Source organism: Mycothermus thermophilus (assembly GCF_041956435.1).
Source record: "Mycothermus thermophilus strain CBS 625.91 unplaced genomic scaffold VTJ04scaffold_2, whole genome shotgun sequence".
Classification (NCBI taxonomy): Eukaryota; Fungi; Ascomycota; class Sordariomycetes; order Sordariales; family Chaetomiaceae; genus Mycothermus; species Mycothermus thermophilus.
The window spans coordinates 4969875-4991719 of record NW_027191428.1 but is presented as its reverse complement, the minus strand read 5'-3'; the positions used below and the strand labels follow the sequence as shown (position 1 = coordinate 4991719).

Here is a 21845-nt window from a genome sequence, read left to right as displayed (position 1 = left end):
CCATCAACTTCTTTTAGATATGCTAGCCACGTCACCTCACCCCAACTCGGGCTCGGCTTCACTTCAATCCGAACTCAGCCTTGGTCCCTGGCCAGGAGCAAATATCGGCGTAGTCAGTGAGCGTGGGCGAAGCCTGACCCTTTCCCCGTTCTCCGTAGTCCCACTGGCCGAAGCATCATGACTATTCCACTACTTATCCTTGCCTACCGGGCCGAGACCGGCCTCGTCCACCAACACATCCTCATGAGCCTTTTCATCCCCATCAATCTTATCCCCGAGGTCTGCCCGAAACTGTTCCATATCCATCGGGCTGTCCTTTTGCGCGAGAACGTGCGCCTGCACGGCGGCCCGGTACCGCTCTCTCACCACGCGCAGACGCTCTTCCGAGCGGGGAACCAGATCAAATTCAAACGGTGACGGTTTGGCAATGAGGAGCGGCGTGAAGTCGTTCCAGTGAACCGGGATCTCGTGGCCAGTAACAGGATCTCGTTTCTTGCGAATGTTGAAAGCCCACGCAAGACCTCCCATGGTCAGCAGCAGGTCCTGCTCCACCACGGGTATGCCCTGGCACGTCCGTCGGCCGAAGCCGAATTGCGAAAAGCCCGACAGGTTGGGGTAGTGCGTGAGGGGCTCGCGATAGGTGGGGAATGAAGGGTCCAGCCATCGCTGTGGGTTGAAGGTCTCGGGATCCGGATAGAGCTTTTCGTCGCGAGTGATACCCCTGTGACTGTCAGATCGCTCTAGTCCATGCTATCTCTTAACGCACACAAAAACGAGGAGAGCCTCACCATTCCAAGGCGTGAATCGTTGCCCCAGCGGGGATGTAGTATCCATCATAGACATCGTCCTGTTCCAATGCATGCGGAATGCCTAAGGACGCCGGTGTAACGTCAGTCACCACCTTCAGAACAGCCCGCTCAACAGAGACCACTCACCCGTCGGAACCGGCGGACGCCACCGAATCACTTCTTTCACCACAGCCCTCAACAACGGCAGCTTGTCCCGGTCGTCCTGCTCAGGGCACCGCCCACCCAACTTCTCATCCAGCTCCGCCTGCAGCTTCCGCTGCCACTCCGGGTAGTGACACATGGCCAAGATGAAGCTCTGGATGGGACTGCCAATGGTAAGCGCACCAGCGATTGCCATGAGTCCGACGACGTGCATGGCTTCGTCCTGGTCACTGACCCACTTGAGCGCAGCGATGGTGCCATCTTTGTTGCCCTTCCGTTTCGCTTCCTCCCCAGCGAGCTTCTCCTCGACAAACGTTCTCAAGAAGCTCGGCCTTCCCTGGTTCTTCTTCACATTTTCTACAACATACTTCACGTTGGAGCGGAACAGCCGTTTTTCAAGTTCGTGCCGCCGCATCTCCTTCTTCTTCCATGGGCTCAGCCAGAACGGCACATGCCTGAGCGCGTTGACGATGTTCGGCAGAGCGCCCGACGGGCTAATGGTCTGAAGGAGACCAAATGTCGTGTGCCGCAGGATCTGTGCCGGGCGCGGAGAGCCCCATGAAAGCCAGGAAACGGTGCGACTGGTGAACTGCTCGATCCATTCAATGTAGTTGGCAGGGTCGCGTCCCATGAGATAGAGGAAGCGGTCGCGCTCGATGGTTGGATAGCGGTGCAAAGATGCTATGGTGCTGACACGCATCAAGTGGTTGCAAAGTTTCCGTTGCCGATGCCATGTGTCTGTGTTGCCCACCCTCCGTCAGCGTTCTATGTCATGAAGGCACTGCCCGGATACGGCAATCTTACCAGTCCTGCCAAGAAGGGCCAGGTACTCGCCGCTGGTGCGGTTGTCAGGGAGGTTCGGAATCATGGGCCGGTCCGAGTAAATGCTGGCCTTCTTGGAGAGGACGTCATTGGCGACCTTTTCCGAGGTGATCCAGACGTGTGTCTCCCCAAAGATCTCTGTCTGGTAGATCGGGCCGTACTCCTTGGCCCACTCATGAATCTTCACCCACATGCATTTCTCCGGCAGATCATGGACACGGCCGATGAAGGGGATGCCTGTGGAAGGGGTGGTTAGGAGGAGGAGAGACCCGCAACTAGGGGAGAGAAGAGAGCCGTTACCAATAGGACCTGGAAGGAATCGAGCACCACGAGGGAGCTTGTAGAGTCTGTACAGGAAGCGGATGGTGGCGGCTAGGACGTATGTCGCCACCGCCCCCAGCAATATCTTGCCAATCATCTCGACCAATCGAGCTGATGGCGTGGGAGGAAGTCTTCTGATAGATGTCAGTTGCGGTCAGCACTAGGCCGGGACAACCTGGTTTTGGAAGCACGGAAGTGTGGTACGTTTGAGATCTGGAGCTTGCTGAGGTCAGAATCATATGTACAAGATTACGCGGATGAGGAGCATGAAGGGATCAAGTGCAAGCCAGTGCGGGGGAACAACTGTTACACAATGACGCACTACTCCTGGGATTGATATCGACGACTTCGCTGGTTGTACAGATCGCTGGAGTTATGAAACACTGTTAAGTCAGGTATCAATTCCTTAGGTCCGAACTCGGAAGAATCCAGAGAGATGGGCCGTGGATATTAAAGGACGAACATGGCACCAGGCATCGCAATGTCCCTGTGTGAGAACACACATTTGCAAGTGTGCTGATCGACATTCACGAGGTGGACTTGCCCTTCATGATAACCTCCAAGCCCCTTCCAGCATGCAGAGAGTGCCCGACAGGACAGACACGGTAAGAGAGCTCAACATCTGTGGACGCCAACTATCATTGAGATTGTAGGGAAGGCACCGAACGCATCACTCGCACGATTTTCACATGATGGGGACTCAAGGCACGATAGCAACTTCGAGTCTTGTCTTCTAGCCAAGCACGACCCCTGAAGGGGCCATGGGGGAAAGGAAGGGGTATCTGGCCACCACCTTAACAGAGAGTGGACATCTATTGTGCTGTCTAACCTGACCTGAAGCCAATATTACTTTTTTGTTTTTCTTGCACATCATTCCCATCACATCCTATGATCCTCAACGTCAGCATCATGTTCCGCATTCGCACATATTGTCGTATAGGAGACGGGTGTACATACCTCTCTACAGGGGTCAAACCCAGCAGGCGCATGCCGTTTCCGAGCACTTTGTGCGCGGCGTCATACAGGGCCATGCGCGCCTTCATGAGCTCGCGCTCGCTGCCAACCACCTTCAGGTGGTCGTAGCTGCTGCTCAGGGCATGCGTCATCTTGAACAGGTAAGTCAACACAGTGGTAGGCTCGAGGGTGCGCAGAGTGGTCTGGACCGTGTCGGGCCACTGGGCGAGGAGGCGGGCGATGTCGACGGCATGCTTTTCAGTGAGCAGCGAGAGGTCGGCCGAGGCAAGTTCCTCATCAGACAGCTCCGCGCGACGGCGGATCGACGACACGCGAGCGTGCGCGTATTGGAGGTACGGGCCTGTATCACCCTCAAAGGACGTCATGGCATCCATGTTAAATGTGTAATTATTGATTCTGGGGTCAAGTGTCAGCCTAAAACTGTTCACGATGTGCGTGAGAGAATCCTATCAACGTACCTCTTTCCGGACATGTCTTGCACCATCACACTGCTGATGCCAAGAATGTCGGCGGTCGCCTCAGGGTTTTCGACCTGGGCGTACTTCTCCGCATTCTTGCGCATTGTCTCGTGCATCTTGTCGGCAACATCCCTGAGGATATCGTCAAGGAACTTGACCGTGCCACGGCGAGTGCTCATGCCAAGAACGAGACCGAAGTTGACGTGCTGGCACTTGTCCGCAATGTCCTTGTGGCCCAAGAGCTCGATGATCTTGAAGAGCTGCTTGAGATGCAGATCCTGGGCCGAGGCAACCACGTAAATCATGCGGTCGAACTGGTACTTCTCGTGACGGGCGAGCAACTCGCTGATATCACGGGTCAGGTACAGAGCGGTGCCGTCACGCTTGCGCACGATGGGCTTCTCGAGGCGCTTGCCCTCCTTGCCGGGCACCAGCTCAGAAAAGTCAACAATCATGGCACCCTTGTCCTCCTTGCAAATGCCCTTCTCCTGCATCTCGCGGCCGATGCGCTCCATGGACTCCTCCGAGACCTGGCTCTCGCCGCTATATTCGTCGAAGCGGATGTTGAGGCGGGCATACGTCTCCTTGTAGCGCACAATGCTGAGATCGCGGAAGCGACGCCACATCTCAAGCGCAGCCGGGTCGCGGTCTGTCATCTTCTTGAAGTAGCGGCGAGCCTGCTCGTCAAGGCTGTTGGCTTCCAGCTCCGTCACATCCTCGCCAGCCTGGCGGCGCTTCTCGATATCCTCCTTCTCGGTGGTCATCTCGTTGTTGATGCGCACGTACAACTGGAAGAGGTGGTTGATGGGGTCCTTGTTCAACGCCTCTTCGTCGCCGTACCTCTCATAGGCCAGGGCCAGCAGACCGTACTGCTTGCCCCAGTCGCCGAGGTAGTTGATGCGGATGACATCCCACCCGGCGCCCTCAAAGAGGTTGGCCAGGAAGCCACCGATAATTGTGCTGCGCAGATGGCCGGCATGGAAGGGCTTGGCGATGTTGGGCGAGCTGAACTCGACAATTATGCGTTTCTTGCCCTTGCTGGGGTCCTTGGGGTCCCGCAGACCATGGGCGGGGTTGCGACCGTACTCGCGTCCGTACTTCTGGATCATGGGGATGACGGTCTGGACGGCGACGTCACCGCGAAGGTAGAAAGACATGAAGTAGTTGAAGGCGTTTGGCTTTTGGAAAACAGGGTCGTTTTCGGGGAACTGGAGAACTTGGGTCAGACAACACAGAGGACGTGGTCCGGGCGACGCATGTCGCCAGAGGAAAGCCGCACCTTCTCTGCCCACTGCTTAGCGAGCTCATCCGGCTTCGTTCCCTTGACTCGAAGGGCCGGGGCAGCCAGGATCAAGTCGCCCTTCTCGAGACTTGATGTCCATGACAAGGCTGGGTAGATGATGGCGGGGTCAACGCCGGTGATGTCGGCCAGGACATTGGTGAGGTGGGCGCGGAAGAAGTCGAACGGGTTCAGCTCGGGGTAACAGTTGGGGTACTTGTCGGTCATGGCCTCAAGGCTCATGCCGCCGACCTTCTGTACGAGCTGGTCCATGGTATGTATCGGAATGGTTGGTAGGGAGACGGGGGTGGCGGACAGCGGACGAGAACGGACGAGGGAGAGAGGAGGGGTTGTCGAGACGGCCCGGCCGTGTGTGACTGGGAGTAGAGAGAGGGGCGATTGGAGACGTCGAGTCTGGGGGAAGAATCTGGTTGAAACGCCGAATGCTCTGCACCGAAGAGAAGGAGAGGAGAGGAGGAGCAGTCGGGAGGCAGAGCAGTGCGTCATGAGCTGGTGCCGCTGCCGGGGAGGATAGGCACTTGTATACCCCGTCTCAAGAAGATGGCGGGGCTGTTGGCTGTTTTCTGGTTTCGTCCGCAAAGATGGACGCCCAGAGCCGGGAAATTCGCATTGACTCACTGAAAACAAAAAAATTAAAGTGGGGCAGAACGCTGTCTCGGCCAATTGGAACTGGGGTAAGGAGCAGATCTGGAAATTTTCATGGCCAAGATCCGCATCAGGAACGTAACATTACAACCCCGCGGCGGGGTATCATGTATTGTTTCGGAAGATGGGATATCATGAACATCAAAAAGAAATTAGTAGGACATCTAAAAGCTGTACTCCTCCACATGCAAATGTATCCCCTGAGCTCCTGTCCCCTTATGTACTGCGCGCTCGTCCGACAGTGCCGCGACACAATTCCTCACTCTTGACGCCAGTGATGGCCCGCCACACACCACGACGCTCGTCTCTCCCGCCGTAGCCTCGACTGCTCGGCGTATCAAGGCCGCCACGTCGGGCCGCGTTGACGAGTATGTGACATGGGAGTCGGTACTCGTGCTGCTCACCTGCGCCGACGACCCGCGCCGCCGCTCAACATCCACATCGGTTGACGTAGTGTTCGCATTCTTCTCGTCGGTTTGCTGCTCGGTGCCGCTCTCTGGTGATGATGATGAGGAGGAGGAGGAGGATGGGTCACCAGATATGCGCTGGCGAGTGGCCAGCCCGTCCGCCGCCGAGGGGTCTCGCGTTATGGCAACATGGACACCCAGCTCGATGCCGGATTCTTTCGCGTGCTGGATCAACTCGTGCAGCCTCCCAACGTAAAAGTCCACCTCTTCACCCTGCCTCGCCGCCAGCAGGAACTCGACCCTCTTGACGCAATTGCTATCGCCCCCTTGGATCACGCTTTCGAGGATGGGAAGTGTGAAGGATGCGCCCGTGGATGCCGAGATTAGGACGATCGTCTCGTAAATATCCCAGCGAGGAGGAGCGCCATACGGCCCGGAAACAAAGGCCGTCACTTTCTTGGGTTTTCCAGAACGGGCGGCCGCTTCGCAGAGCCGGCGTGAGAAGCCTCGGTGCTTGCGGACCACCAGCTGGATGCTGTTGCAAATGCATGTTTGGGGCAACCTGTGTGCGCAGGCGATGGTATAGGGGTGAGCCTCAGCCACGCCAATGCTCGGTATCCAGAGGTACAAATGTTGGCCGGCGCGCCACTTGAAATGGACGTCCTTGATGGTAACCACAGCCACGGAGTCGCTCACAGCCGTCAACTGGGCTGCGTGCCCTATCCGCCGGCCACCGGTGCACTTGGACTTGTCGGGGAACAGCTGGACATTCTGCCAGACTAGAAGCACGATGCAGCAAAGGCGGTCGAAGCAGAGCGCTGCGATGGCGAACCACAGGTTGTACCGGGCGCTCTTTGGGATATGAACATAGAGCAGCCAAATCAGGAGGACGACGCTGACGAGGTGTTGAATGACAAAGAGCTCGTAGGCGAAGCGCCGGAAAGGGGCCAGACCCGACACCATGGTCCAGAGCAAGATTGCCCAAGCACCAACGCCGTACTTGAGGGAAGGCATCATGCGGAACTGGTACTCGACAAAGTCGGCGCGAGCCCAGTCAGTGTAGAAGTGCCAGCCGTGGACCGTGGCCGTGACGAACATGGTCCTGCCAACCCAGCGGTGCAGCCAGTTGAGCCTCTCATGACTCGTGCCGATGAGAAAGCTGATGACGTTGCATTTGGACGCCAACAGATAGAGGAGCGGCAGTTGGGTGATGGAAACCCAGGCGTTTCGATATCCGATGCGCTCCCAGTAGAAGGCGTCCTTTTTGACCACATTAATTGACATCATGTAGATAATGATGATCCAGTAGACGAGGAGCACGATGATGCGTCCTAGCGGCGGAGGGGTGAGCCATGATAAACCACGCAGAGGCACATAGAGTTGTGGCCCGCTGATTTCGCGAACGACTGCGGTCATGGTGGCCCAGAACTCGAGGAACCAGTTGGAAGGCTGGGTCGGGCACTCAACGGAGCGTGCCGCTCGTCGTTGTAAGCTAGGGTCGAAGTCAGCATCAAAGCCATTGGAAGGGACGCGATTTGTGTACGGACCGTGTCCGAGCCTTGTAGACATTGACGCCGCGTATCAGGATCAGGGCGCCGACGAAACCCGCAACAGTATACCAGTACCGGCGAGCCAGGTCCTGGTTCACGGTTGACCACCGGCTCGTGCCGTGATGTGAGTGATCCATGGTGCAGCTCTGGAGAGTGTTTGCCAGTCGGAGCTGGAGTCGGAGCCGGAGCCTCAGGCGGCCTATCTCAACAAGCGGCCCGATGGGATGACCTAGAGCAATATCATGCTCCGACTTGTGACACGGGTGTAACAACCAGGCCTCGACGGGATATCCGGCCTCGCTTGGGTGGGAATGCCGGAGTCGAGTGGATGAAGAAAAACACAGTGAATGTGTTTCCGAAATGAAGGTCGAGGGTCAAACACGACCTGGAAGTTTCATGATCCAAAAGTCTGGAATTCAGACAGCCCAGCGGCCGGGAACTCAACACACAAAACCATCTTGAAAACTACTATGAATAGGAGCCCACCCTCCAATCCACGCCGCTGCCACGCGAATGTTGAATGTGCATGGCGGCGCTGGGACTTTGGTAAGCCGCTTGTGCAGGCGTGGGAGGCTCGCGAGGTTTGACAGGCGGCGAGTGGTCAGCAGCGACGGCTGGGGCCAACCAGTCCCGGCAGTGCGGGCCACAATTTGCTCAAACTCGCTCGTTCTTGGACACCATTCCGCATGCGGTTAGCGCGCAGATTCCATGACGTCGGAACGCCGGACAAAGGAGGGCTGGGAGCGCAGGTTTGAGTTGTTGCAAACATGATCTCCAGGCTATCAAGCTGGTGACCGAGATGCTGTGTTATCCTCAGAATCACAGATCATTCCCTCCATGTATCTGGAAGCGACAAGAGCATCATCAGTCTGGATGAATGTTCTCTTTTCGGAGGCGAAAGCCATGAGGCTTGAAGTCTTGGCACAGAAGCTTGGCGATTTAAGTGGGCCCTCCCCGCCGTGGGGGTGGGGAAGGAAGGCGGGACCATGGACGGCACGGGACTTTCCAGCTGCAGCTTTTGCGGGGCAAAAACACCACGAAGTCGAGTTTAGACCCATTGACTTCATCCACTTTTCACCTCAGCCCAGCTTCCCAAAGGTCCAGCAGTACTTACGACGACCTCAAGAAGTAGTAGCCAGAGGCTGCATGCTCCCTCCACGATCCACTGGAAAGTATTCAATGCATTCCGTGACAGTGGGAGAATTGGAGCCAAGATCGGGTTGAAGACAAAAATAATGTGACGTGAGACCCGGTTGTCTGGTTCGGTCACCCACCGCCTTCCAGGTTTTCCGGTCCCATCGGTGCCGAGCCGCCATGCAAAATCCGGGACCACTTCGGTGAGCCGGGGGTCCGGCAGTCCTGCCTCTGATAAACCCCCGAGCCCCGGCGTCTTTCCCGTCTTTCTTTGTTTCCATTGTCTCCATTGTCTGCTCTCCATCCAGTCCTGCAATCCCGCCAACTATCCTCCTTCGAATCGATTCGAGGCATTGAACTTGATCCCAGCCATTGACACACGTCCTTCCACTCTCCAAACCTCTTCCACAATGGCGCCCATCAGGACCCTTCTTGCCTCCTTGCTCTTCCTCGGCACAGCCTATGCCCACTTCGAGCTTGTCCTGCCGCCGCCGCTGGAGGGTGACCGCATGGATGACCGGCTGCAGCCCAACCCTCCCTGCGGCGGAGGCAACGCCGACCTTTCCAGCGCTACCACGACCGATTTCCATGTCGACGGCGACGCCGTTGCCCTCCTCCTCGGCCACCCACAGGCCAGCTTCCTGATTCGCGCCACTCTCGACAGCAAGGCCCAAGGAAACTGGACTCAGCTCTTCCCCATCTTCACCCAGAGCGGCCGTGGTGCCATGTGTGAGCCGCAAGTCACAGCGCCCAAGGAGTGGGTTGGAAAGAAGGGGTTTATCGGGATCGCATGTGACGCGCCGGATGGCATGCTCTATCAGGTGGGTTTTCTTGCTGTCTTCTTACCGACTTGCATTTTCCTAGGTCCTTAAGCTGACGGTTTGCAGTGCGCTGCTGTCAACTTTGTTTCCGGCACTCGGAGTCAACCCGAGGGATGTAATAATGCCAGCTCCATTGATGTCTACTTCGACAACGATCCCAACCTGTCGGCTCTCCTGGACTCTTCGGACGAAACCTCTACACCGACTGGCGCTGCCCCATCGCCTTCTGACAACGCCGCTGCCTCCCTGATCCCAGGTGGAGGTCTGCCGATCGCTGGGTTCGCAGTGAGCACGCTCATGCTGTTGGTTGGGACAGCCTTGTTGTGAGGAATGGGAACGTCGCTGGAAGGCGTTGGTTCCAGGGAGTATCGATCTGGGCAATGGAGCGGGAAATGGAGAGACAGACCGCACTCTGATCGTCTATGGACTCGACCAAACACTGCGACCAGGGGAGGTTTGAGACGGGCCACTGAACAGTTCTGGATTGTGTTGTGGGGGTGTTCCCACGAACTCAGTGAAGGGTCTTCCAGAGAAATGGCCGAAGATCCTCCACCCAGCACAAAGACCAACGGACATCGTCCGTTTGCAGCTCTCAAACCCAGCTATACCACATATATCTCATGAAAATCCCATGAAAACTTCACCCGGTGCCGATATTGCATTCGGCATCATAAGAGGAGGACATACTGCAAACCAACCGTATACCAAGCTAGTACCTAGGTAGATAAAACTAATAAAAGGAGTGCCACCATCTCGTTAGGTCATGTAACTTGCGCCTGAGTGCCATAAATCATCGTACCTCCAAAAGCTTGAATGCATCAAAATCATTACAACGCAGCCACCACCTGAACCTGAACAAATGCTGGAAAAATAGACAAGGAAGCGTGGGGCCCTGTCTAAGAAGTGAGATGGTTGACATGTCCAGTCGTCTTGAGCGGGGTGCGATGAGGGCAAAAGAGATGAAGCTGTTATTCTTGATATACTCCTGTAGAATGAACTTGACAGTAGTCATGACTACGTGTATAGCATGTTGGCTATCATCGTGGCCTGTTACATGTCGAGGATGGTCGCGTTGTACAAGTCATCAATCCCTACCTGCCTACTTACCTTTGAGCATCATGCGTTGTCTCTGAATGGCACCTACACATACATACTCCGTAGTCGCGAACATCAACAACCCCTTCCCAGAGACCAACCGCCAGCCCAAGACCATACACCACGTCCGCGGCCTCCCTCGTTAGGTGCCCACGAAACCCCTTGTGAAATTCCTTGAACGATAACTGCCCCTATGTCGTTCGCTCCATATTCGCCATGTCCCAACCCCCGCCTAATAACGCACCTTGCTCCCCTCCTGACTGTGTGATTTCGCCTCCCCTAAGTCCATGTCACATCCCAATGGCACTTCAAACTTCCTCAAATTCCTCCTCCATGTGAATCAGCCCCTCTGAGCTTGAGCTTGAGTCTAATTAGCGCACGCATTGGCCACAGCTCGTGCTGAACCGTTTGCCCACGGCATGTTGAAGCTGGCACCAGGGCGCGTAGATGCAATGTTTGACCGAGTACAGAGTGTGGCCGCAGGAATACGTGTAGTGGAAGACCTTGCACATGATGACGATGATAATTGGAATGAGCGGTTGCTTCTCACGCTGGAAAAACTGTGGTAGCTTGTGTGAAGCTTGGGGCGTGAGACGGGCCGGCTCGAGGTGGCTCGAGAGGTAGGTATGCAGGCAAGTTGGGGTGTGGGCGAGTAGTGGATGTTGAGCAGAAGGTAGAGCAGGAGATTAGAACCTGCGAGTAATCTTGATGGTAGCGTTCTGGAAAGAGATTGAAGAGTGTTGTGGTTCAAGAGAGTGAGGGTGAGAGGGAAAAAAGGAAAACATTCTCCAGATATTTACTCTGACCTGAAAAATACGATAGACTTGGGTTTAGGTTTAGGTTTTCCCATGAAGTACCGCTCACTCAGATCTGATCAGATATCCCATATTGCAAAGAAACCTAACACTCATGGTTTCCAGGCGGTTTCTTAATTCCTTTGACCATGAGTTACGGTGGAGGAAAAGAATCCAGGGCCGATCTTGAAGAATGCGTGGAGATGGCTCTCCTTTAGTCTATATGCCCCAGGTAAGAGACCTGATAATCAACAAGCTGAGTGGTTTTCAAGGAGACTGTGAGGACAACCTCATCATCCCTCACCCCTTAAGAATGTTCCGATGTCCGGGGCTTGGAGACAGCCATACGCCTTGTGAGTGAACAGCTGAATAACTTACCTAGGTACCTAGGTAGGAAGGATTCTGAGAAAAGGGGCTTGCTGGCTGCGTCGTTCTGGTCACGTTCTCACCGGGACGCTACATACAAATCCAACTAAGATAATGACGGCTTCGACGGATTCGCTTTTGCTGTCACAGTTCACTCATCACTTCTATACCGTCCAGTTGTGAACATCTCACAACATTGGTTGCCATCATGAGGTTGTCTGTCGCCTGTCATTGGACGTTGTAGGGGGAGCATATTCAGGTGGAGAATGTGGTCTATAAGCAATTATTATGCTGACATCTTAAGATGAACATCCATAGCCTTGGCTTGTCATGGCTTGGTGTTTGAGTTGGCTATCCAAGTCTCATAGAATGGAGAAGTTCGCATATTCAGCTCAAAACTACACATGGCACCAGGGAAGATTAGGGTTCCAACTCTAATATTTCCAGTCCATTATCACGCAATTACAAATTAGAATCTAAGTACAGTGATGCTCGAGAACATTTCCACATCCTCCACTATCTAGCAACCCCCAACTATCCTCTCACCCACAACTCCTCGTCTTTTGAGACCGAGATCGGCCAGGTTCCCTGCTTCATCAGGGGCTTAGGCCAGGATCTTGCGGAGCAGGCCCTTGACGCCCTTGAGAATGCCCTTGATGTCAGCGCAATCCTTGTTAAGGGCGTTGACAACGCCGACGACATCGTCGACAGTCTGGCCGAGGTTGACATCGACGTCGACGTCGGCCTTGATGTCAATGGCCAGGTTGGCAAGAAGATCCTCGACGAGCGCGACAACCGGAGCGAGGATGGTGTCGAGAGTGGCCTCCACATCGACCTTGATGCCGAGCAGGTCTGTGTCCAACTGTCAGCTAATGACATCCCTGATGACTTGAGAGAGGAAGAGTTACTCACCAACGTCGAGGTCGATATCGAGATCGAGATCAATGTTGAGACCATCCAGACCAGTGAGGCAGAGATCAATGTCGCCAATCAGGCCACGGACGCGGGTGAGAAGGTCGTGGAGCAGATCCAGGTCGGCCTTGACCAGGACATCGGCGTCGATGACCAGGCCGTCCAGCTTGGGAGCGGTGTTGAGCAGCACCTTGAGGTGAGCCTTGAGGCTGGCGACGATCTTGAGAATGTCGCTAAGCTCGACGTTGGCCTTGGCCTTGAGGATGTCTGTGGATTCATTGTCAGTATTCACCGGTAGAGCGTCAAGGGACAGAGAGAGACGTACCAAGGAGGTTGATGTCGGCCTTGATCTTGGCATCAACATCGAGAACCACCTTGAGAAGGGCGTCGAGGTCGAGGAGGACCTGGTCGCGAGAGACGGCGTGGCACTTCTTGGACTTGCTGTGCTTGCACTTCTCGAGCCAGGGGCGGTGCTTGATGGGGACGAGCTTGTCGCAGCCGGTGGTGCAGGGAGCCGGGACGGGAGAGGGAGCGGGAACATTGTCGTGGCGGGTGTCGAGGACACCGTTGGCCTGGGCACCCGGAGCAGCCGGGGCGGCCAGAGCGGAGGTGAAGGCGAAAGCGGCGAGGACGTTGAAGAACTTCATTTTGATGGTTTGGTGATGATTGTGTACAAGTCGAAGGAGTGACTGTGTGTGATGATAGGGAAGTTTGAAGGAGTGGCTTGGAGTATTAGAGATTATTAGATGTATTGAAGAAGGTGTGAGAGAAGATGCTGTGGAAGCTGATGAGGCTGTTTGATGGTGCTGAGAGAAACGACTTGAACCCGGAGGACATCGAGGAATATATACTTTTTCGAGTCTCACTTTTCGTTCATCTCCCGTCCTTCTCCTGACCGTCATTGCCACATGGAGCTCCTCTCATCACCGCAACACTGCGTTGTCGTCTCTCCCTTGACGATCACTCCGCCAGTGATCGTCAAGCACATCCTCTCTCTTCGCGGCTGGTTGACGGCGATCATCTCAATGCCTCCCCACAAGCGTACCTACCCCGGTGATGATGGTCTCCCCGTGCGGTCAAGGTCGGGGCAATCACTTTGACACCTCATTGTTGAGACAGCTAGCTAGCGGCCAACCCTCTCCATCTCCGCGTCTTCCGGGATCTCGCCCAACCCTTGCGTGACACGATGGTTGTGGAGGCTGAAACGGTGAAGCAAAGGGATAGACAGGGGAGATGCAGGGCAGATCGCGATCGACGGGAGATCCCGCCCCGTCGATCACTTCTTCAGCGAGACGGACGTGTTTGTGGAGGAAACGGCGGCCAGGCCAGACCAAGCTTCTCCGAAGCAAGACTGAACTTGGAAGAAACTGTAGTGGCTGGAATTTTGACACCATGCAAGTTAACGGTCTTGCTGTGTGCCCTCCAACATGACACCGCATACAACGTCTACTTCAGGGGGAGGTCCTCAAAAGGTAGTGGGAATTGGGACAACCGCTATTTGGACAACCACACCCAACACCACTCATACCACTCATTTCCCAAGTGTGAAGGAAAACACCATGGCAGAATAAGCAACATCCTCTCAGCGATGCAACCCGTTTGGAAGCCATTTCCTATGACTACCCCAAATTATCGTGATGTGAGACATCTCCACAATGTCACCGAGGGCGAGAAAACGCCAACATGAGCCACATGGCATCCAAAATAAGATCGTCGCGATGTGCGGTGTAAGTGTGAGGTCTAGCCCCTACATACTCCGAACATGTCAGAACCGACTTCGACGCAGAAGCAACATAAGCCTTGAAGCTAAGTTTCCCGCTGTGTCTCCCTGGACAGCTGATCTGTGAAGCAAAAAAGTGGGCTTTCTTTTCAGCTGCTCCTGTGGAACAACACGGCACTTCCCAGAAATTGCCTAAAGAGGGAAGACCTGCAACTCTCCCACCATATCCGCCCTGAGTGTCGATCCTTTCTCAATCCATGCCCTCCATTTCCACGACACCGCCGTGTCAAAAGCTGCAGGGCGGGCAAGCCACTGATGATCCCGCACTCGAAAAGGTTAACGGTGCTGCGACGCGGTCCGATGCCGTCCCTCCATCACTTTATCCGACACGCAACATCAACACATCCATAGTACATACATACGTACCTGACATAGGGGACACACATAGTGAATAGACACATTCACACGCCAAGAGGGACAGGATCGAGTCTGATGTCTTAACAAATGAAATAGAGCGATCGCTTTGTATATGCTAGCCCCCAAAATTGTACGATACAGATACAGTACACTAATAATAATAAAAAAATTAACAGATCCATGCATGCAATGGATCACCACAACCCATTTTCACCACCTAGGTAGGTACCTGCGGTATTATCTACCTCTCCTCCAAAGCCAACCTCGCAGACCGCTTCATCTTCTCCGCGCCCGCAGCAGTAGCCGCCTCCTCACTGCGGCAGCGCTCCTTCCACCGCCTCAACTTCGCCGAACCGCCGCCCAGGTAGCGAATGTTGAACTCGACTGACTCAGCCGCGTCATAATCCTCCTTGCGCTCCGGGTTGCCAAAGATGCGCAGCGCGCGCAGAGCAAGCTTGTACCTGCCGGCGGGGGCGAAGGCGCCGTGCTCGAGCTTGCCGTCCCAAGTAAACTGCGACGTGCCGCGCGGGTTCCACATCGAGGGGAAGCCCTCTGCGAGACCAATGGCGTCGATGCCGAAGGGGTTCTCGACGCGGGGGACGCCCACGGCGGTGCGGCCGCCGACGGGCACGACGTAAGCGCGCACGTGCGCCGAGCCCATGGTCAGCTGGAGCACGATGCGCGGCATCTCGGTGCGGTTGCGGTACGAGGTGTCGTTGGCGAAGCCGGCGGGGGGGAGGACGAAGGTGGTGTTGGCGGGGACGCGGCCCTCGACGCGGTTGCTGCGGACGTAGGTGCGGCTGGCGTCGAGGACGGAGTGCTCGCGCATGCTGCCGATGACGCCGAGGTAGGGGAGGGACAGGTTGGAGCCGTCGGTGCCGTTGATGGTGATGTAGCCGTTGTAGACGGGGAGGAGCTTGGCGTCGAGAGCGGGCGGCTGCACGCGCACGCTGACGATCTTGCGGTGGCCCGGAGGCAGGGTGAACTTGTCGTCGTTGAAAGTCAGGGTGGCGTATTCCTCAGTCAGGACGCCGGGGAAGGCGTTGGGGGTGGTCTGGCTGGCGTCCCGGAACGTGTAGACGGTGGCGGCACCGCGGTGGCCCAGGGAGTAGGTAACCTCGGTCTTGCCAGTGTTGTGGACGGTGAAGTTCTGGACCGGGGCGAAGTGCTCAGTGTCGTTGAAGGAGATGCTCGAAATGCTGAGAAGCGTAGTGGCGTGGGCAGCGTCCCAGGCCTGGATGATACCGGCGCCCTGCTGGACGACGGGGGCGAGGAACGGCGCCGTCTCGCCGCCAGTGTGGAACAGGTTCGGCTTCGAGGTCGACGAAAGGAGGTTCTCAATGGTCTTGGGGTCCTTGGTACCGCGCACGTTCATGATGAGAGCGTAGACGCCGGCGGCCAGGGGGCAAGCCATGGAGGTGCCGGAGAGCACACCGTAGGAGCCGAGAGCGCGCGGGTAGGTCGACAGGATCAGACCACCGGGCGTGGCAAGCTGGGGCTTGACCTCAACCTCCCAGGTGGGACCCCAGCTGGTGAAGTCGCTCATGAAACCGCCCGAGTTGTTGTTCGGGGTGTAGATGAGGAACTTGCCAGCAGTGGCCGGGTTCGGCATGGAGACGACGACCTTGCGGCCGGCGGCGAGCTCGCGGATCCAGGCCTCACCCTGCTCGGCAGTAACCATAGCGACAGCCTCGAGGCCCTCAACGCCGCTGGCAGAGACGATGACGGTGCCAGGCGAGTGGTTGTAGTAGATGACGTACTTGGCCCCCTTGGCAACAGCATTCTCGGCCTTCTGAACGAAGGTGCAAGTGCCACGGCGAATCAGCACAATGTGGCCCGAAAGGTCGGGAGTGTCCTCGGGATAGGGGTCGCAGCCGTTGGCCTCGTCGGTCGTGTCGAAGTTGACAGCCCACAGAGGCAGGCTGATCTCGGTCCAGTTGTCCGGGTCACCGGCCGTGAAGCCAAAGTCGCCACCGCGGGTGCCATCCACCGAGTAGGAGGCGTTGCTGAGCAGGGTCGGGGTCATGGCGTTGTCGATGGAAGCAATGGCGGTGACCTTGCGGCCGTTGGCAGCGGTCGAGGCGTAGAAGACACCAGCAGAGCCGTCGTTTCCGGCAGAGACCACGCAAGGAACACCGTTCTCGACAATGCGAGTCACGACAGCAGCCCAGGGATCCTCCGCCCAACCAGAGGGACCACCGATCGAGGCGGTGATGATGTCGCTACCAGCCTCATACGCCATGTTGTAGGCGGCGATCAGGATATCGTTGCCGACGTCGCCATCGCAACCGAACACACGATAAGCGCCGAGCTCAACGTCCGTGGCAGCACCGATGATGCCGTAGGGGTTGTTGGGCTGAGCGGCAATGGTACCGGCGACGTGGGTGCCGTGGCCCTGGCAGTCCATGGGGTCCGGATCGGGCTTCGGGGTGTTGGAACCGTTGAAGTCATCGCCGACCAGGTCAGTGCCGTAGGAAACCAGGCAGCCGGGGCCGAAGCAGCCACCGAGAGAAGGGTGAAGGTAGTCGATCTGGACTCATCAGCATATGATGCGTAGGTAGTAATTGGCGACCCGCGCTCAAGCACTTACACCCGTGTCAATGACGGCAATCTTGATGCCCTTGCCCTTGATACCGGCATCGCGGAACTTGTTGACCTGGGTCATGATGTGGGTCGAGAAGGTGTCGGTCTCGTTGCCCTCGGCACGCCTGGCCAGGGTGGTCTCGATGGCGGCCGAGCCGGTGGAATGCACGACGTGGTGCGGGACCGCATACTTCCGGACCGGGAAGATGGCCTTCACCTTGGGCATTTCTGCCACCTTGGCAACCAAGGCCTCGGCATTCTCGGTGTCCTTGAACTGGATGGAGGCGCCCTTGAAGAGCTTGAAGCGCAGGTCCCGGCGCAGCGACGCCTCGCCGCCGAGCTCCTTGACGAAGGAGTTGGTGTCCTGGGGAGCAGGTCAGCGGAATGGTTGCTCTAAAGTTTCGTGATCCGGGCTCATAAAAACACCCACCTGATCGCCCTCATACTCGACGATGTACGCGCCAGGGACAATGGCGGGAGGCTCGGTGACGGCCTCGGGGGCCGAGTTGGCGATGGCCTTGCCGGCCAGGAGCGCAAGGGCTGCGCTGATCCAGAGCATGGTGAGGCCGCTCCTCTACGTCAGGGTGGTTTTGAAAGAGTGGACGGGTCGCAAGAGACACTGCAGGCCTGGACCCCTATGATGGTGGTGGTGGTCTCAAGATGGCAGATGGGACGACCACGGGCATGTTATATAGATCCGGCCACGGACATGTCTTGTTCCCCCTATGCGCCGTCGCGCCGTCACGGGCTCTCGGTTGCGTCCGCATTTACCCAAATTCTTATCACCGACGGTTCCGGCCGCCCTCATTGGGCATGTGTCGAAAGCAGACTGCCGTAGTTGTCTTGTACGGGGAGGGCAGCTCGGCGCACGGCGTAACCATGGAATGCAACCGCACAAGACCCCACAAACCCTCGCCAAGGGCCGTTTAATTTGTGGCCATGGCCCGTGTGGGACGTGTCTTGGGACAGCCGCCGTTGTCTGGGCGGAGATTCACAGGGTGCCACGGCTGAGATGCAGAAGCCAACGGCCTGCCTGTCTGGGTAGGGCGCCCGCTGGCCCTGGATTACACCAAATTAGGGCTGTAGCTTGGCGGATCCAGCACCCAGTGTCATTGGGGGCTGTCTTGAGCGCTCTTGAAGGAGACGCAGAGGCGTTTACAAAATCCAACCTCATGATACTCTTCTCTCCCTGAGCTTCGAGGGCCGTGCTGGACTCGGTAGGACATAGCCTCATACTCAGAATACACTAGAGAAAGGGGCAATACGATAGTTATCCAATGCATATTGGACTAACTACCGAGCAGAAAGCAGAGGGCAGGTGGGTGACGCCGATGGCCTGGCCCCTGTACGGTAGGTGTTCACTTGTGCAAAGTTGGAGGTGTGGATCTTGATGCATTGAATGCATGGCAAAGACGTCAAGATCGTCAAATGGAGGGGGGGCCCTGTCGTCTGCCGAACCAGGGGCTCAAATCTCCTGCCAAGTCTGGAGTGGTGGGGGGGCCGTTGGAGGGCCACATGGGGCGCCGAAGGAGTGCCGAGGGCCTCTGAGGGTTTCGATCACAGCTCTCCAGGAAACTCCACACACAGCAAACAGCAGGTTTAAGCAGGTCCAGTTATCAGTGTCCGCACTTCCATCTCATGCGCCTTACAGACGGCGTTGGCCGTCGTGTTCGTGAGCTGTTGTTCCTGCAGAACGATGGCACTCTCAGCCGAGGTCCGATCGCCTTGACATGCTTTGTCGTGGTCAGGGCTGAGTAGCATCCTGGAAGGTTTGTCTGCTGTCAAGCGCAGTCTGCTAGTGCCATGCGCTGCCAGGGCATCAACAACTACCTACCTACCTCTACCTAGGTATCGCCAACTGCGGGGGTGCAAGCTGTCACGTATGTACATATGTAATAGCTATGGACATAGGAAAGGCGGCTAAACACCAAGAGCCCTGCAGCACAGTCTCACAACGGTCAGGCGGATCAGCTTCACCCGGCATTGCAGATACGGGAAATGGAGTCCAAGCTTTGCGACAGATTAATCGTGAATGTCGCACAGCGCGCCGCAAGAAGCACAGCGCCGCCATGTTGGTCTCGTGGCCCGGCAGTGAGAGCGGCAGGGTGCCGCCCAGACGGCGGATGTGCCGACCGAGGAGGGGTTGGTCATTTGTGGCCGAGCGTGAATAGATTGACAAATATCACGGCATCGGTGCCCGGAGAGGGTTCGGAGGTCGTTTGCAGGCAAACGGCACTGCTATGTCCTCGTCCTACAAAAGTTCCTCATCGTGCCGTTGAGCCGCTTATCTCGAATGCGAGCAGCTGATCTTCCATCCGTATGTGCTATACAATTTGATTCCCCCGCAAAGTTGCTCGCCGGATACTTTTTCTACATTGCATGGACCATCCGCATCTGGACGAGATATACTGGTGGAAATGCTCGAGGTGCGGGATACTCCGTGCCGGTACCTTATGCAGCATCACCTAGGTGAAACACGACCCAAGAACAGCAGTTCGTCTTCGGCTACCTGTACCTATCAGAGACTCTCTCGGACGACGCAGTGAGGCGGTGCTGTCAACTGTCATGTGTTTCTGTCAAGCTGAAAAGTAAGGTGATGACGGGGTGTCATCGCGCGTAGTGCAGCCAGGGATATTGTCGAGACGCTGGGCTCTTCTGGTTGCAGATCCTCGGCGCCCAGATTTGGGAGCTGGGAATGGGAGGGAAAAACAGGAAGACAAGAAAATGGACAGACGGAAAAGGGGAAGAGGATCTCAGAGTGGAGTTGCGATTTGTCAGTTGCCCAAGTGGGAGTGCCAGCGGGTTGCCAGTGGGTCTTCCCCAGAAAGTGGCGCCATGAGACCAATCAGATGGCAGCCCATGGGTTCGTAACGTTTCTCCCCATCCCGTCACCGAAAGCGGGACCCGAGCTTGTGATGATTTTCTGCTTGTTTCTGGAGATTTGGAACTTCCAGCCTGTTCCGGTGTTCGCTGTCTTTCCTTGGCCCAATTGACACCGCGACGGCTTCTACCTACAAGCTGCCGTGTCGCCATCCTATACAGCAGCTGTGCTGCATTTCATTTCTGCGTCCAGACGAACCGAGGTACGGAGCGTCCCGTCGTGTCTTTCCATGTGCTCTTGAAAATGCTGTGTCGCTGATGCCCCTCTTCCTTCACCTAGGTAGCTTGACCATGCTCCGCCGCATCTGCTTCCGCAGGGGCGCCAGCTTGGTAGCGCGGCCCCCGGCGAGCCCCGCGAGGAGCCTGTCGGAAGCCAGCCATTGGCGGCCCCGCTCCGTGCTTCCGACCTCGCTCCGGCACCCGGCCGCCGTGTCCCGAACCCTGACCACCTCCGGGCCCCGGCGTTCCACCACCGCCGAACCCTCGCAACAGTCCGCTCCGACCCCCGCCGCCGGCCCGGAGAAACCAACATACCTTACCAAGGGAGAGTCTCAGGTCTGGGACAGGCTAGTTGCCGAGTTCTCGCCCACGGAACTGGTCGTGCGAGACATATCTGGCGGGTGCGGGTCAATGTACGGCATCGAGATCAGCTCCGAGAAGTTCCGCGGCTTGACCATGCTCAAGCAACAACGGCTCGTCAATGCGGCACTCAGCGATTTGATGAAGGAATGGCATGGCGTCCAGCTGAAGACAAAGGCACCATAAGGGTGGTTCATTTTTTCTCACCTCGTGCTTGTTTGCATCGGGCGGCGTTTGGCGTCAGGGTGGATATGGATAGAACGACTTCTGCTTGTTTTCAATGAGATATGACCAACTCCTCTCCCCTACCTATTACACATTTGTCACGCATTCTCGAGCCATCTTGACCTGAGTTATTATGCGGTTTATACCATCTCTTGTTGACTTGGGATATTCCTTGGCGATGCGCAAGCAACCGTGTTCAGCCTCGCTCTACGGCGATCCGGTCATGCTAGTACATTATGTACTTCTACGAGGCTGTTGGAAACAAGGAGGTTGTTCGGGACCTTGGAACGTCGCAGACAACGAATCAGCCTCGCACGCGACTCGCGACATGGGCGGCGTCAAATATCATCCGATCATGCAACACTGTGCAAATCTAACAATGGAGGACTCTGCTACATGTACGTCACTCACCTTGAATCCCCAAGGTGAGCTCCCGACAATACCTATGTCTTGATGGGGATTGGAAACGCAAAGACCTGAACGCCAACTTTCTCCAAAACCTGAGGGGCGGTGTACCTCAAGTCTGGTACTCGGTTTGGATCTGATGCTGGGTTTCGGGGTGACGGCTCGGGCAACCTAGCCAAGTCTCGCCCGTGCAACACAACCCCTTCAAAGTGCCGAATTCTTCAGATCAGAGGAACTTTCGGCACCCTCCGCTTTGCGCGGTCGGAAAGTCTCTTACCATCTCACCTTATCTGAGGACCTTTAAGTACTAGCGTCGGGATCCGTGGTCTACGCTCTTGCTCCGCTTAAGTCACCCCAACTCAGCAAAACGCCGAACTATTTCAACTCAACCGGAAAACAGAAACCGACAGACAAAAGTCTTTTCAACAAGACACGAAATTTTGAAAACCAAACGCGTCAGAATCCGCTTCAAATTTACGACAACTC

The 21845-nt window shown here is 56.4% G+C and overlaps 8 protein-coding genes across 8 annotated transcripts; 3 read left to right on the top strand and 5 right to left on the bottom strand.

Moving 5' to 3' along the window:
- Nucleotides 1-189: 189 nt before the first annotated feature.
- Nucleotides 190-2570, bottom strand: VTJ04DRAFT_4025 (uncharacterized protein; the record flags this gene model as incomplete). The annotated part of the gene is made up of 6 exons (XM_069361990.1): nucleotides 190-721; nucleotides 789-870; nucleotides 936-1688; nucleotides 1755-2009; nucleotides 2073-2227; nucleotides 2557-2570. The coding sequence occupies 6 exons, from the start codon at nucleotides 2568-2570 to the stop codon at nucleotides 190-192; spliced, it is 1791 nt and encodes a 596-aa protein (XP_069222545.1).
- A 402-nt stretch (nucleotides 2571-2972) lies between these two features.
- On the bottom strand, nucleotides 2973-5312 carry VTJ04DRAFT_4024 (uncharacterized protein; the record flags this gene model as incomplete). Its single annotated transcript, XM_069361989.1, has 4 exons — nucleotides 2973-2979; nucleotides 3051-3464; nucleotides 3527-4734; nucleotides 4806-5312. 4 exons carry the CDS (start codon nucleotides 5310-5312, stop codon nucleotides 2973-2975), a joined length of 2136 nt encoding a protein of 711 aa, XP_069222544.1.
- A 323-nt stretch (nucleotides 5313-5635) lies between these two features.
- On the bottom strand, nucleotides 5636-7565 carry VTJ04DRAFT_4023 (uncharacterized protein; the record flags this gene model as incomplete). Its single annotated transcript, XM_069361988.1, has 2 exons — nucleotides 5636-7370; nucleotides 7426-7565. 2 exons carry the CDS (start codon nucleotides 7563-7565, stop codon nucleotides 5636-5638), a joined length of 1875 nt encoding a protein of 624 aa, XP_069222543.1.
- A 1407-nt stretch (nucleotides 7566-8972) lies between these two features.
- VTJ04DRAFT_4022 (uncharacterized protein) lies at nucleotides 8973-9710 on the top strand (the record flags this gene model as incomplete). Its single annotated transcript, XM_069361987.1, has 2 exons — nucleotides 8973-9383; nucleotides 9450-9710. The coding sequence occupies 2 exons, from the start codon at nucleotides 8973-8975 to the stop codon at nucleotides 9708-9710; spliced, it is 672 nt and encodes a 223-aa protein (XP_069222542.1).
- Nucleotides 9711-12242: 2532 nt separating this feature from the next.
- Nucleotides 12243-13197, bottom strand: VTJ04DRAFT_4021 (uncharacterized protein; the record flags this gene model as incomplete). Its single annotated transcript, XM_069361986.1, has 3 exons — nucleotides 12243-12490; nucleotides 12551-12817; nucleotides 12876-13197. The coding sequence occupies 3 exons, from the start codon at nucleotides 13195-13197 to the stop codon at nucleotides 12243-12245; spliced, it is 837 nt and encodes a 278-aa protein (XP_069222541.1).
- A 1330-nt stretch (nucleotides 13198-14527) lies between these two features.
- VTJ04DRAFT_4020 (uncharacterized protein) lies at nucleotides 14528-14912 on the top strand (the record flags this gene model as incomplete). Its single annotated transcript, XM_069361985.1, has 2 exons — nucleotides 14528-14680; nucleotides 14784-14912. The coding sequence occupies 2 exons, from the start codon at nucleotides 14528-14530 to the stop codon at nucleotides 14910-14912; spliced, it is 282 nt and encodes a 93-aa protein (XP_069222540.1).
- Nucleotides 14913-14928: 16 nt separating this feature from the next.
- On the bottom strand, nucleotides 14929-17829 carry VTJ04DRAFT_4019 (uncharacterized protein; the record flags this gene model as incomplete). Its single annotated transcript, XM_069361983.1, has 3 exons — nucleotides 14929-17217; nucleotides 17278-17634; nucleotides 17701-17829. 3 exons carry the CDS (start codon nucleotides 17827-17829, stop codon nucleotides 14929-14931), a joined length of 2775 nt encoding a protein of 924 aa, XP_069222539.1.
- A 2612-nt stretch (nucleotides 17830-20441) lies between these two features.
- On the top strand, nucleotides 20442-20915 carry VTJ04DRAFT_4018 (uncharacterized protein; the record flags this gene model as incomplete). Its single annotated transcript, XM_069361982.1, has 1 exon — nucleotides 20442-20915. One exon carries the CDS (start codon nucleotides 20442-20444, stop codon nucleotides 20913-20915), a length of 474 nt encoding a protein of 157 aa, XP_069222538.1.
- Between the last annotated feature and the right edge of the window lie 930 nt (nucleotides 20916-21845).